Source organism: Ceratotherium simum, chromosome 11 (genome assembly GCF_057802395.1).
Source record: "Ceratotherium simum simum isolate JZ-2026a chromosome 11, ASM5780239v1, whole genome shotgun sequence".
Classification (NCBI taxonomy): domain Eukaryota; kingdom Metazoa; phylum Chordata; class Mammalia; order Perissodactyla; family Rhinocerotidae; genus Ceratotherium; species Ceratotherium simum.
The window spans coordinates 30,301,779-30,317,486 of NC_141910.1; the positions used below are offsets into that span (position 1 = coordinate 30,301,779).

At 36.3% G+C, this 15,708-nt stretch overlaps 1 protein-coding gene across 1 annotated transcript in view; it reads left to right on the forward strand.

Annotated features, from left to right (window-relative positions):
• Positions 1-15,520, forward strand: part of PSME4 (proteasome activator subunit 4) — an 88,309-nt gene extending 72,789 nt beyond the window's left edge. The window contains exons 39-47 of the mRNA XM_087436768.1: positions 398-529; positions 1,113-1,321; positions 3,151-3,236; positions 6,325-6,453; positions 7,360-7,515; positions 10,439-10,601; positions 11,995-12,128; positions 13,112-13,250; positions 13,999-15,520. Coding sequence (XP_087292894.1) covers positions 398-529; positions 1,113-1,321; positions 3,151-3,236; positions 6,325-6,453; positions 7,360-7,515; positions 10,439-10,601; positions 11,995-12,128; positions 13,112-13,246 — 1,144 coding nt within the window. The 3' untranslated portion in view covers positions 13,247-13,250; positions 13,999-15,520. The remainder of the gene's footprint in view (positions 1-397; positions 530-1,112; positions 1,322-3,150; positions 3,237-6,324; positions 6,454-7,359; positions 7,516-10,438; positions 10,602-11,994; positions 12,129-13,111; positions 13,251-13,998) is intronic.
• The last annotated feature ends 188 nt before the right edge of the window (positions 15,521-15,708 follow it).

Below are 15,708 nucleotides of genomic sequence, written 5' to 3' on the forward strand. Positions count from 1 at the left end.
TTTAAGGGAAAATATACTTGGTAGGGCATAAGGAGCTGGAAAAAAATTTGTGGGCAAGAGAAAGAAATCTAGATAATCCCGTTAACAAGAAAAACAATTATTATTCTTAATTAGTGAGGAAACTTCTGATACTTAAGAAATTTATTCAATAAGTATTCTAAAGTTAGTATTTCTTTTGATTGTATAGTAGTAGAGGTGAAATGAGAATACAGAGAAAATGATTTAGGAAAAATAATAAAATCTTCATAAAGGAGCTATTTTGAATTGTTAGTTTTATTATTTATTGGGTGAGAAAATGAAACAATTTTAAGTGGAATACAGACATCATTAATCTATACCGTGAATGTATAAAGGCAGAGAGGGGCTGTAGCACAACTCTCCTGTGCTTTAATTTTAGTCGACTCTACGTACTACAAGGTGGCCTTGCCCAGCAAGAGTGGAGAGTGCCTGAGCTACTGCACAGACTACTGAAGTACTTGGAACCCAAACTCACCCAGGTTTACAAAAATGTCAGGGAAAGAATAGGAAGGTAGGTATAATTTTCTCTGTGGTATGGTACAGCTCTTGAATTCTTTTTGTTAAATCTTAATATCTAATAATACATACTGGTTATATTACTATTGAGTTTCATGGTGTCCTCCTCTTCAAATGTTGTTTTATATTTTGTGTGAGACACTAGACAAGAGGCTCTGAATGTAAAATAGGACAGCAGTGTGCTCATAAGCCAGAGGTGAGCAGTCACTACAGCCCAGTTTTATTTTGTTTTTTGGTGAGGAAGATTGGCCCTGAGCTAACATCTGTGCCAGTCTTCATCTATTTTGTGTGTGGGTTGCCACCACAGCACGGCTTGATGAGTGGTATAGGTCCACGCCTGAGCTCTGAATCCGTGATCCCAAGGCTGCTGTAGCAGAGCCTGTCGAACTTAACCACTACGCCACTGGGCTGGCCCCCAGAGCCCAGTTTTTAATACCTTAGAATTACAGGCACAGGCACCAGAGACTCTCTCTAGGAATTGTCTTGGGAAGATTTACTTTGGTTGGGTCATAACTTTTGAACTTTAGTTTTATTGATAATGTAGGATCTCTTCTTACTATACATGTTTTATTTTACAGCGTGCTGACCTACATATTCATGATAGATGTTTCTTTGCCAAACACTGCGCCAACGGCGTCCCCTCGTGTCCCTGAGTTTACTGCTCGAATTCTAGAGAAATTGAAACCCCTCATGGATGTGGATGAAGAAATTCAGAACCATGTTATGGAAGAAAATGGAATTGGTGAAGAAGATGAACGAACTCAAGGCATTAAACTCTTAAAAACTAGTGAGTAGCTAAAATGAGTAGAAACTCACCTAAAAACGGACATTTATTTGGATTGTGTGGTTGGCTTTTTTCTCCTATATTTTTTATTGTGGTAAAATGTACATAATATAAAATTTACAGTTCACTGGCATCAAATACATCCATTGTGCAACATTCACCATCATCCATCTTCACTACTCTTTTCATTTTACAAAACTGAAACTCTGTACTTATTAAACAATAACTCTTCGTTCTCCCCTTCTGCCAGCCCCTAGCAACCACCATTCTACTTTCTATCTCTGAATTTGCCTATCCTAGGTACCTCGTATAAGTGGAATCATACTATTTGTCCTTTTATGTCTGGCTTTTTTCACTTTGCATAGTGTTTTCAATGTTTATTCATTCATCTGTCGATGGACATTTAGATTGTTTATACCTTTTGGCTCTTGTGAGTAATACTAATATGAGCATTGATGTAGAAGTGGCTAAGTCCCTGTTTTCAATTCTTTTGGGTATTGAAAGTGGAATTGCTAGACCATATGGTAATTCTGTGTTTAACTTTTTGAGGCGCCACCAAGCTATTTTCCACAGTGGCTGCACAATTTTACATTCCACCCAGCAGTGCAAAAGGGTTTCAGTTTTTCCACATCCGTGCCAACACCTGTTGTTGGTTTTTATGACTATAGCTATCCTAATGGGTGTGAAGAAGGTATCTTGTGGTTTTGATTTGTGTTTCCCTAATCATTAATGGTTGAACATCTTTTCATTTACTTTTTTACCATTTTTGTGTCTTCTTTGGAGAAATGTCTGTTCAAGTCCTTTGCCCATTTTTGAATTAGGTTGTTTTGTTGTTGTTGAGTTGTAGTTCTTTATATACTCTGGATATCAATCTCTTACTGATATATGATTTGCAAATATATTCTCCCATTCCATGGGTTGTCTTTTTACTGTCTTGATAGTGTCTTTTGCACAAAAGTTTTTAATTTTGATGAAGTCTAATTTATCTGGTTTTTTTTCATTGCCTTTGCCTTTGGTGTCACATCCAAGAAATCATTGCTTCAAATCCAGCATCATAAAGTTTTTCCCATAAGTTTTTTTCTGAGAGTTTTATAGTTTTAGCTCTTATGTTTAGGTCTTTAATCCACTCTGAGTTAATTTTTGTGTATGGTGTAAGATAGGGATCCAGCTTCATTCTTTTGTTCGTGGATATCCAGTTTCCCAGCACCGTTTGTTAGAAAGACTGCCATTTCTTCATTGAATAGTCTTGGCACTCTTGTTAAAAATTAATAGGCCATGTATGTGAGGGTTTATTTCTGGGCTCTCTAGTCTATTGCGTTGGTCTGTATGTCTGTCCTTATGTCATTACCACACTGTTTTGATTACTGTAGCTTTGTAGTAAGTTTTGAAATCTAGAAGTATGAGTCCTCCAACTCTGTTCTTTTTCAAAACTGTCTTGGTTATTGGAGGTGTCCTATTGTTTTTATATCTAAAAATTCTTCAAGGATTCTAAGTACAAACAACTAACTTTGTTATCACTTTTGCTACTTACGGATTATTGAAGGCTAGTTTTAATTGTACTTAGTGTAGGTATTTGGTAGACTGTTAATAATTTGCTGATTCATTCTTTGAGAGTGGCTTCAGTACCCTAGATTGGTTGACACCCTTTATTGTGGGTCCTGTCATACTGCTGATTTGTATTTAATTTATTTATGGAGTAACATAGATGATTTCTTTCTTAACATTGAAGAGTGATCAGAGTGGCTGTCTGACACTAGCATTACTTTATTATTCTACTTTGTGGTCACTGCCTGGATAGCAAAGACTGATTCTGCATGCTTGTTTCCAAATAGTATTGAAATGGCTTATGGCGAGTGCGGGAAGATCCTTCTCTACAGCAGTCAAAGAACAACTTCAGCTTCTACCTTTGTTTTTTAAGGTAAGTTTATGGCTGAAATTAAGAATGCATCCCCTTCTGACCTTCAAAAGGAATTTTGTTTATCATCTGATGGTTGGTAGGTTTTCAGACGTTGTATGATTTGGTTGGATCTCTAAGAAGTAGAATACTCACAGGAAAATCATGAAGTGATAGGGGTTTAATATTTGTTAAAATATCTTTCTAATGTTAAGTAAGACTAGGATTTTGGCAGATACATGAAAAGAGTACAGACAGAACATTGTTTCATGGATAGCCAATTTCCAAGTAATAATTTAAGAAAACACTGATAGCCAAAAGAAAAGCCACAATGAAATGTTTAAATATAGCTATTTCTGACTTTTTTATTCAATGTGTAATAAATCTGAAGATCAAAATGTTCAGTATATTGTATTTATTTTATAATGTTAAATGGCACTGTAGTTGATTCTAACAAATAGCTGTAGGCAGTAACTTATCTCTGATAATCATATAATGACACTGAAATTTTATTTGATAAAAAGGTATAACCTGAGGTGGTTTTAATTACTCATCTAGTCGGAGGGTGAAGCTAATAAAACTAAAGTCACAGATTGATATATTAGTTTCCAAAATTATAGTTTGCAATCATACTATGGTTGGCTGTTGTTAGGAAACCAGTGTAGTCTCATTGTACATTTGGAAGGCTTGGCACAAAACATCACCACTACTTGACAATTATTGGTCAGTACAATTATTATCATTTAAGAAGGAGGCCCCATGGGGACAGCCTGGTGGCATAGTGGTTAAGTTCATGCGCTCTGCTTCAGCGGTCTGGGGCTCGCAGGTTCAGATCCCAGGTGCCGACCTACACACCACTTATCAAGCCATGCTCCGGCAGGCGTCCCGTATATAAAAGTAGAGGAAGATGGGCACAGATGTTAGCCCAGGGCCAATCTTTCTCAGCAAAAAGAGGAGGATTGGCAACAGATGTTGGCTCAGGGCCAATCTCCCTCACCACCACCACCCCCTCCCCCAAGAAGGAGGGCCCTTATTATTGATTAGCAAATGGCATGCTAAACTTTTGATTTGTTTCAGTATACTTTGCCCTTAGGAAATTTCAAAAAGATAACACTACTAGTAAGTTTCAAAGGATTCACTACTAAATACTTTTAAGAATGCTGTGTGGGGCCTGATACCGATGGATACCTCTGAGATCTTTCGGGATGTAAAGTGAACAGTAGCTGTTAATGTATAGGTCCTTTTTACTTTGTAGGTCCTTGGTGTAGATAGGGTTTGTCTTTAGGGCAGTAGTGCTTAAAATCTTTTCTGCTGCCACATGCAGTGGATACACAATGTGATCTCATGTTCATAAATGGGTAATGTGCAATGAATGTTGGGATAGCTGCAATTCCACTCCTTTTCTTTCACTCAAAAAAAAAAGTTCAGAAAGCAAATATATGAGAGTGAAATTTATAGAAGGGATGATTTGAATCCACTTGAAATTTATGAACAACGTAAATCATTAGAAAGCTGTGTTGCGTAAGTTGCTAGTGACAGGCCTAACATTTCACCTAAATAGACAAATACTGAGGTTGAGAGTGTACTTTAAGGCCACGACGGTGAACGGGGTGTGGAGTACAAAGGCACCGCAACACAGATGAACACAGTTACTTTGCAGACAGATCAGATGTGTAGAGTGAGGAGAAAGAGAGGTGTCTAAAAGAAAGTTGTTGTTTACTAACCTCTAGGAGGAGCACAGAAATAGTGGGAGATGAGATGAGAAATTCCATTTTGAACATATTTGAGATGCTTATTAGATTTTAAATGAAGTATTATTTATTTATCCTATACCATAAAAAGCAATTTTATGTCAATCCAAAAAAAAACCTTGAAATATTTATCAAAGTGAAAGTTTCAGTTATTTGTGTGTTCTAGTCTAAGAGTCTCCATATTACTCAAGGTTAAGGGAAGAGGATTTCCAACCCAGAATAGTTTTCAGAGCACTGGCTTTGGAGTAAATAGAGACCGAGTTTAAAATCCTGTCTGTGACAGGTGCTTCTTTTGTGACCTTGCACAGCTGCTGAACTTCAAAGACTGTCTCTATGTGTAAAGTGTGGGATGTTATCAGTATCCCTCACAGAGTTGTAACAAGGATGAAATGAGATAATGCCTGTAAAGCAGGGGGCACAGTGTGAAATATGCACCTTAATTATTTTTGTTACTAGTCTTTAACTGAATTTTAATTTGGACTATCAAGAGCTCAAATGGTGGTGATCAGGGAGAGAGGGGGGACGTGTTTTATCCTGAGTTTCAAACTTCACTAAATGCTCATCAGAACTCACCACTGTAGAATAATAGTTTTGCATATGTCAAACTTAGAGAAAAATTTGCAGATGTTGTGATAATTTTTACAAGGTTACATGCTGTGGATGGCATTTCTTCAGAAAAATTATTTTTCTCAATAATTAGAGGAGAGGAAGACCCTGTAAAATATTTCCATTGCTAACTAAATGAGCAGCTTTCTACAAGTTAACAGTTTAATGCCCCGCCTTGTCAAAAAGAAAAAAAAGAATTTTAAAAGAGGGTGAGAGGAATTTATAGCTTCTTTTTAAATTTTTTTTTATAGAATCTTTCAAATTTGAGAGATATACCAACCAGATGCAGTGTGTGGTCATTTTGTTGAACCAGATTCCAAAAAACCATTTGTAATAACAACACATGTATGAAATTATTGGGGAAATTTGAGCACTACTGAATATTTTATATTTTAACTGTAATGAATTTTTATGTGTGCTGTCATTAAAGATTTTTTTAAGAGATTTTACCTTTTAGGGATACATAATAAAATATTATGGATGAAATATGTCTGAGATTTGCTTCAAATAATTTAATTGGGGGAGGGGGAACCAAGGAGGAAGCAAAAAACGAAAGGATTATGAGTTTGTCATTGTTGAAGAGGTGATTGGTTCATGAGGATTCATTATACTATTCTGTAATTTTGTATATGTTTGAAATTTTCCAGAGAAATTGTTAAAAGTAAAAATGTGATCTCTTTCATGTAAGGATGCCTTTGTACTTCCTGGCTATTATTTTTCAATTCATGTCTTTGGTTTGTTTTATTGCTCTCCAGATTGCCCCAGTGGAAAATGACAATAGCTACGATGAACTGAAAAGAGATGCAAAGTTATGTTTATCGCTAATGTCTCAGGGGTTGCTTTACCCTCATCAAGTGCCTTTGGTACTTCAGGTGCTAAAACAAGTAAGAGTGTATAACAAGTATTTTTATCTTTTGGTTAGATTTTTTGTTTACCATTCTGAGAATTTCAGAGTCAACTGCAGGGCACAGGATACCTGATATTTATTTTCATTTTGAATTTTCTTTTAGTTTGGGAGAAGATATATGTTGACCAAAGAAACAGACCCAGATTCTGTACCTGGTTCTGCCACCAAATTCTGTGACCTTGGGCAGGTCACTCAACCCTCAGATTTTCTTTATACACAAAGAGCTGATTATGGAACCACCTTGGATACAGAGGGCTTATGAGGGAGGAGGATGGTCATTCCTTTTTAACATTTCCCCTTTATTTTATTTATTTCCTGACCTGTGGTAGAAAGACCAAGTGATTGTGTATTTTCTGGCTGTGGTTTTAGTATACTATGTGCTCAGCTTTATTCAGGTCATGTGTGTGTTATGTAATATAAAAAAATGGACATGTTCCCATGGTTTTCAGATGTTTAAGTTTGATTATCACTGAAAAATATTTTGAACAACCCAAAATGTTATTTTTTTTTGTAGTGGAATTTAGTAGTTCTCAATCTTGTGTGCTTTCAGTACCCAACCTGCTACTATCAAAAGTAAAATGAAATAATGTGTATTTCAAGGAGTTAGAATCATTAATTATAAATAATTCTCTCTTTTAAATAGACTTTTGTCTGTGTTCCTTTCCCTTACTCTCAACCATTCATACGTTCTGAATAACTCTCCCTGAAATAGCTTGTGCAACCTTTTGTATAGAAGGAAATAGAAAACACACTTGCTCTAACTATACCTATAAAAGTAGAATTATGTTAGAATATTGTGTCATTTGTGTGTAATTTCACTGTCTGTCATCTCATGTTCTTGTCAGCACTGTTTTCATTGTTTCTACTTATGTCTCATTCACAGACAGCAAGAAGCAGTTCTTGGCATGCTAGATACACAGTATTGACCTACCTCCAGACCATGGTATTTTATAACCTCTTTGTTTTCCTAAACAACGAAGATGCAGTTAAAGACATCAGGTGGCTGGTTATAAGTCTTTTGGAGGATGAACAGCTAGAGGTAAAATTTAAGTTATAACAAATCAAAATTTAATAAATTTAAAGAAAGCATCATGGCTCCCCTTTTAAGAAGTATTCACACACTGATGAGAGGTATTTTATTAAAGCGTAAATTTTGAAAGTAACTTTAATTTTAATACAGCCCTCTGTGATTAGATTTGATCCTCTAATCATGGTTTCCTATAGTACAAATGGAAACAAACACTGGGCATATCCTCATTCTGGCTTCTCTTTGCAGTTGGGCAGATAATATTTGCGAACCAAAGTTTTCTTATCTATGAAATTGCAGGTGATAATACCCTACTTATCTTACTGATTTTTAAAGGGCTAATAGGAATGTGCATGAAGACAGTTAAAAGAGAATGAAAATCTACACATAGATGCTATTTATCCAGTAGTCTTAAGATTCTTGTTTCTTTTTTTATTTTCCTTGGTAGAGAAATTAAAGGCAACTTGTGTGAGGTTATGTTAATATTTTTACAAAAAGATAAATCTATTATTTCAGATAGCCTAATGTGTGAAAAGCATGTTGTAATAAATATGGAATAAGATAGAACTTTCTAAATTGGCCTTAGGTAAAGAGAACGTAACTGAGATTTTTGTTATATTTTGTGGACCTGATGGGTTTTCCATGTCATAGAGCACTCCCAGTAATTATAGATTTTATTTGAGAGCACTGAAAATAGATTGTATCCATAGGAAACTGGGAATGGAAATTTTTCCTCCTCCCTAATGAACCTATTCATTTTGTAATCTAGCTTTCTCGTGGTTGGGAGCAGATATTGTCTATTTCCTAGGGTACTCACACAGTGCTTATAACAACTCCAACAGGCTTCAATTAAAATATTTACAGCTATCTAGAAATTTTTTTCAACTAAAGGAGTGGAAATGGAAAGATGGAAATCTTGAAAGTCAGTGTTTCCTAACTTTATTATAGCAATCACATTAAAATTTACTCTTTTCTGGACCTTGTTTTAGAACATTTTTATAGATTATTTTAATTTTCTTCCATGTGCTAGGCTCAAACGTAGCTGTTAATATAAATATAACCATGACATTTATTAAAACTACTGTATCATTTTTTAAACACGTGATGCTGAATATTGGTATAATTAACTGTAGCTATTGATGACATTGAAAAAAACTGTAATAATCTAAATGAGAAATATTTAAAGAAAACTTCATTAGATTTAAAGAAAAATTTTTAGAAATGATGGGAAATAGTATGTTTATGGATAAAAAGGCTAAATTCTAGTCACCTTATAAAATTGATTAGAGACATGTACAGATTGACCCTTGGAACAAAATATCCCAAAACTAGACCCTACTAATGGGAAAGAGAATAATTCAGTTGGAAGTGTTCGAGTAATTTGTTAGCAGTTTGAAGAAAAAGAAAAATCAATTAGAACATCTCACACTAAAATATCTTCCAGATATAGTAAATAAATACACTCCCCCCTTCTTTTAATTAGAGAAAGTAGGAGAAATGAATTTGGATATTTATATGAATTTCAAGCAGAGATGACTTTAAAAGCCTTTAAGTTAATAGATGTGACAAATCTGACTACAAGAATATTAGAAACTCATCAATTTAAATGATCAAGCTTCAAACTAGAGAAAAACATTGTAGCATAAGAAAATCGTTAAGACCTTGTGGAGTAGGTAGTGATGGTGGTATAACATATGTATAGATGAAAACAACACAAGCAATCAGCAGTGAAAAGTCAAACCCCTCCTAATGATCAGAGAACTGCAAACTTAAAACAATGAGACATTTTTCACCTACTCTGAATTTAGTGTTCTCTCCACCCTCAAACAAAAATGTATGATGATGATAACCAGTGTTGGTAAGATATAACTAGTACTGCACATTAGTTTTGTGTCATAGTATGTTAGCACTGGCTCTTTGAAAAGCAACTGATAGCCAAATTAACAGTGAAATTGTTCATACATTGAAATTTAATAGTCCCGATTCTTAGAATCTATCCTAAGAAAATATATTGTAATATGGAAAAATTATATAAATTAATAATATTTTGTAGCATACTAGTGAGAAGTTGAAAGCATTCTAATCAGTAGTTGAGTATAAAAATAAATTGTGGTATGAAAGGAAATAATGCAACCAAATAGGAAGTGGTAAAATGTATTTCATATAATAGTGTAATGAAAGGAGCAAGGAAAATGTTAAGTACCCAAAAACTGTCACAAGGAAAAATTTAAGGAAAAACTTTTTGAAGGAATACATAGTAAAACATGTGTTTTTTGGAGGTTTTTTCCAAATTATTATGGCCTATCTTTGTGAATATTTGGAACAAATTTTTGTGAATTATATGAGATGATAACTCTTTATTGCTTTTTTTGTCTTCCCAAAACTTGAGTTCCCGTTCCACTTTCATTTGGTACTTCTATAAACCGTGTTTATAGCCTGACAATAGCCTGTGAAATTCATAAAAAGTAAGCTGGATATAAATCTCTATGGTATATGCCGGTTGTAGAAATTGGTTGTCCATTTTATCTTTGTTACCAGCAAAAACAACAGCAGCAGTAGTTTTAGGAGTTGTAGAGTCTAGGAAAAATTTCTTTTAATGTCAGGCTCTGGCACTGCTTTTACAGTTGTAGCCCTTATAAGGAGAACTATCAGTCAGTGGGAAAATAATTTATAGAGAACTTTAATTTTGTATAAAAGAGTTAAGCATTTACTTTCTGTAACTCTAATATAGTGGCTTTCATCCATTTTGAGGCCACAGACCCTTTGAGAATCTGATGAAATCTCTATTAAGGAACTGCAAAAGGGCATTTACACAATTAATTGGCATACAAATGTCAGGGAAAGTCCCCACCCCAGATCCCATACCACCCTCCTAGCCTCCATCATTCCACCAGGCTTAGGATCTCAGCTCTAACAGAAGTGATTATCTCTACAGGTTCGAGAAATGGCTGCTACCACCTTAAGTGGGTTGCTGCAGTGTAACTTCCTTACCATGGACAGTCCTATGCAGATTCATTTTGAGCAACTTTGCAAAACAAAACTACCGAAGAAAAGAAAGCGAGACCCTGGTTCCTTAGGAGATACGATTCCTTCTGCAGGTAACAATGCTGGTAGAAAACACGCTTATCCTTTTGGGAATTAACCAGGCTTACTCAGTGAATCCTTTCATGTGCGTGGGTCTGTACTAGGTACTGGGAATAGTTGTCCCTGCGCATATAGAAGGCAAGACCTGGAATGTGAAAGCTAAAATTGAGATAGATACAGAGGAACCTGTACACTGCTGCATATAACTATTATAGTAAATCAAGTCTGTACCTACCCACCTGAAATCGCCTTATAAAGAGAGGTATCCAGAATTAGTTATTTTGGAGGGTCTAAAATACCTGTTTTTAGAATTTATAAACTTATGTGTAGATGTGCTAAGAGAAAAAACTAAGCAAACGAAAGAAACAAGCCTTGCTTTTATTTGGAGAGGGGAATATTGAGTACTTCACTAGGTATTTGGTGAGAGAGTGAGAAGAGCCTTACTCTACAGGAGCTTCCACTCTCATTGAGCATAAAGATAAGAGAGTAAGATCTGACCGCTATGTCATGTTTAAAGAGAAATTTAAATGTGATTGCAAAGAAGCATCTGATCTTGCCACTGCTAACTACAGTCACAAGAATACTGGAAAATACACAGAAAGGTCATTAGTCAGCAGGAAGCTTACTGAATTTGCAGGAAGTGCTTGGAATATGAAGCTCTTAAGTGCTGATTATAGTAGGGTCTTAATTATGTTATATAGTTACCTCATAGCAATTTCCAATAAAATACCAATGCATATTCTCATTTCTTTGCTTGAGAACTGTATTTTTTAATAATTAAGTACCAAAGCAGTTTAAGTCTTAGTTATACCAAATTGCATTGTTTACAATTCTGACTACTACAAATTCCTTTATTCTTAGCTTCAACTCCCTATCCACCATGTTTCATGTATATACGTGTAATGCACTAACAAACCTATACACACATTCTATCACTAAAGAGAGAATAGAGGCCTGTAGAAAATAGACACGTTGCAGTTCTGTTTTGAGAAATACAGACATTCCTCATACATGGTGTGTTTACCTAATGAACTGATGCATTCTGTCGGGGGTAGTCACACCCAGAGAAGTAGGGTCTGATTGATTGGAGATTGTTTTAGGATCAGGGATTGCACTTTTGCATATGATAAGAATTGGTCAAAAAAGCCATTATTATGTTAATTTTAGCAAGTATATGACACATTTCTGACCTAGATATAATTATGCTGTCATTGAGGGACAGGTATAGGTTGTCTTTAGTTCAGCCTCCAAATCATGTTTTTGACATGTGTGCATACAGATTCATTTTAAATGCAGAAATTTACACATTGAAAACAACTAGCATAATGAAAAACTAATTTATTTTACTGTAACAAGTGCAGTCGAGTCCTATAAATATTTGCATGTATATTGCTGTTTTCTTTGCAGAGTTGGTCAAACGCCATGCTGGGGTGCTAGGACTTGGTGCATGTGTTCTTTCTAGTCCTTATGATGTTCCCACCTGGATGCCCCAGCTCCTTATGAATCTCAGTGCACATCTGAACGATCCTCAGCCTATAGAGGTAAAATTCTTCCTTGTTAGTTTCTTTGCACACCTCTTATCAGTGATGTTTTGTAAAAAACCATTTATACTAATAATTTTCTATATACTCTGGACTTTCTGCTTGGATAAAGCTACTACTACTACCCCTGCCAGGGCCAAGTCTTCCAATCAATAACTATTAAAATCTTGCAGAGACCTTGCTCTCATGTATATTTGAGATCTTTTGGTAGCAAGGAAATTATTATAGCTTCTGTCCTTCCCAGTCCAATGGAAGTAAAGTATTATCAATGTTTTGAGGATAGTTAAATTTTATACTTCTATTTTACTAGCATTTTATATCTAGGAAGTGTCTAACTGGGAGCTAATATTTAATAGGCAATTGTGATGTTATTATTTAGTGAACACCTATGTTCCTAAATTAAACAACTCAGAAGACCAGTGACTTTGTTCTTTTCACCTTTGTAAATAGACGTAAGTGTACATTGAAACCGGTTTAATAACGTGGTGTAGGGGCCGGCCAGGTGGCGCAAGCGGTTAAGTGCGCACGCTCTGCTGTGGCGGCCCGGGGTTTGCCGGTTCGGATCCCGGGCACGCACCGATGCACCGCTTGTCAAGCCATGCTGTGGCGGCATCCCATATAAAGTAGAGGAAGATGGGCACGGATGTTAGCCCAGGGCCAGTCTTTCTCAGCAAAAAAGAGAAGGATTGGCATTGGATGTTAGCTCAGGGCTGGTCCTCCTCACAAAAACAAAACAAAACAAAACAAAACAAAAATAATGTGGTGTAAGTTCCAGTAGCTTGTCCTAAAGTGCAGCTAGTAATTCTAGAGAAGTGAGCTTGGTGGCTTTGCAAAGTACGGTTGGCTTATTAGTTTTATAGCACTCGGTGAAGTGTGAGATCTGAAGTCTAGAGGGATTGTTACGTAGCTAAAGGTATCCTAAATGTAACCCTAGTTGTTCAGAGAGGTTAAAATAAAATGTCTGTGGATTGCTTACTCCACAGATGACCGTAAAAAAGACCTTATCCAATTTCCGAAGGACACACCATGACAACTGGCAAGAACACAAACAGCAATTCACTGATGACCAGCTGCTTGTTCTCACCGATCTCCTTGTGTCACCATGCTATTATGCATAGAAAGGTAAGACAGCAAGGTTCTGAGTTGAAAAAAGTCTGACATCCTCAGGCAAATGTCGTTGGTTTGATGACTGACAAGTGGGTGTTCCTAAGTTTTTTCTTTTTGCTGACATTCTTAGATGTCATTGTTTAAAAAATTTTTTTTAACATAACTTTTGCTATGGCCAGTGAAGGTAAGTTCCCGGAGAGTTTTTCCTTGCTTCTCTGCTTCAGGTATTAAGCAGAGAATTGACGGGACTCCTTTTGGACCTTTAAAATGAGTAGGCTGGGCTGGCCCCGTGGCTTAGCGGTTAAGTGCGCGCGCTCCACTGCTGGCGGCCGGGGTTCGGATCCCGGGCGCGCACCGACGTGCCGCTTCTCCGGCCATGCTGAGGCCGCATCCCACATACAGCAACTAGAAGGATGTGCAGCTATGACAGACAACTATCTACTGGGGCTTTGGGGGGGGGATCTTTAAAATGAGTAGGCTTAGTAGCCTGGGAATGGTTAGATAAAAGAAAAGAAATCTTATTCTTAGTTGCCTTCTGAGTGCGGTCTGGGCATTTTAAGTTGCCCTGAGGACTCTAGGTTCTCTACAGTTGTGAGAACATTTCCTCTGGATTCTTAACTATTTATTATCCATTTTGTATTAAAGAGGGAGGACCCAGAAGCCTTTCTAACTGAGATAGGAGTAATAAAGAAAATTTTATTTATGGGGCTTTTAGATTTGGATGTCCTGTTGTCTAACTGAAATTTTTTTCTCCCTGATACAGATGAGTAGTCCTCACTTCAAGCTCTTTTCATCAAAAATTCCAGATCCTCAGGTACCATCTGTGGTGGCTCTCTGCAGGTTTTCAAACTCTGCCTCTGTTGAGCTCTCATCATTTTGGTGGTTTCTGTGTTTGGTCTCATTAGTCTGCGTTCCACAGGTTCTCAGCTGCCGTTCGATTTCCTAACTTGTCCAGAGTGTTTCCAGAATATTGATCACTTTTTCTTTGAGGCATCTGACAAAGCCACAATGGCTCAGACTAGAAATAATTAACCCAATATGATCATGGCATCCAAGACTGGACAGAGTCTGGGAACTCGTTAAGAAACAGTTTACTTGGAATGGAGAATACCCATCTGTGATACAGGTCCTGTCATTTCATTCATCTCAAATTATTTTGAATTCTTTCCAAATGGCTGTTGGGTTTCGATGATAGTAGGGCTGTGGGCCATATATCTGAAGCCTTGAGAGCCTTGGGTCTGGAGAGCCATGAAGAGGGAAGGAAAAGAGGGCAAGTCTTGAACCTAACCAAGGACCTGATGGATTGCTCGACCAAGACACAGAAGTGAATCTGTGTCCCTGTGCTTCCCACAGACTGGAGTTTTTGGTGCTGAATAGAAGAGCAGTTGCTGAAAAACTAGGGATTTGGTGAATAAATTTTTGATTGATTGTTGTGTGTGTTTTACAATGTGTGATTTTAAAATAAACAGCAACAACAATAAAAACCCTGACTGGTTGATTTTTACCTGAATTCTTTACAAATACTGTTTGACCCTCTTTAAAAACTGTCACACTTCACCTAATGAAAGACTGCTGTGTTTGTGAAAAATCTGTAATTTTTTTTTCTTTTTGTTTTCTTCTCTTTTTTTGCCTGCAGAATCGTTGAGAGACTAATAAGTCTTGATATTTAATTGACTTGTTTAATAAATGTTATATAGATGTAAAAGACTGTATAAACTATAGAGATAGCATTGGCAAGACTTTGTACAGATGCAACCTTTTACACACCATTGTGTAATTAACTTGTAAAGATTCACACGTAGCTCTTTATTATAGTGATTTTTGGCTTTTGTACCAATTGAATGCCATTTTTTGTTTTTAAATTATTTTCTTTTATCTTTTCATGTTACAGAAGCTGAGGTGTGGGGTTTGAGTTCGAGTTCATTTATCGTTAGACTGTCTGAATTTTTATGTAACTTTTGTGTGAGCATCTCTAAATGCGAACACCACATGTTTGCCTATGACAAGTTTATAGAATGCAAGGTATCTTCTAGGTTAAAGTAATTCACAAGTTGGTGAATGTCATCTTGCAGCACACCCTGTACAGTCTTCCTTAAAGGAACACTACAGTATATTTTTTAGTATCTACTTGCTGAATGACTCAGTGCAGACCTAAGCACAGCAGAGGTCCTGGTACAGTACTTAAGTGTCAGCATACACAGGCGTAATCTCTGTATAGAGTAGTGCCAAACTCATTATTTGAATTGTGTAACTAGTTTAAAACCCAATAAATGAATTGTTTTTAACACCTGGCTTTTGTCTTCATTATGAGGAAAAGACAGTTCTATAGGCACTGAATTCCTTTTGCATCCATGGATCTGGCCCCATAAATTCATACCCTCTGACCAAAGTGAATTGTCTAGATCAGACCTGTCCAGTGCAGTAGCTAATAGCCACGTGTGACTATTTATTTTATTTTGATGAGGAAGATTCG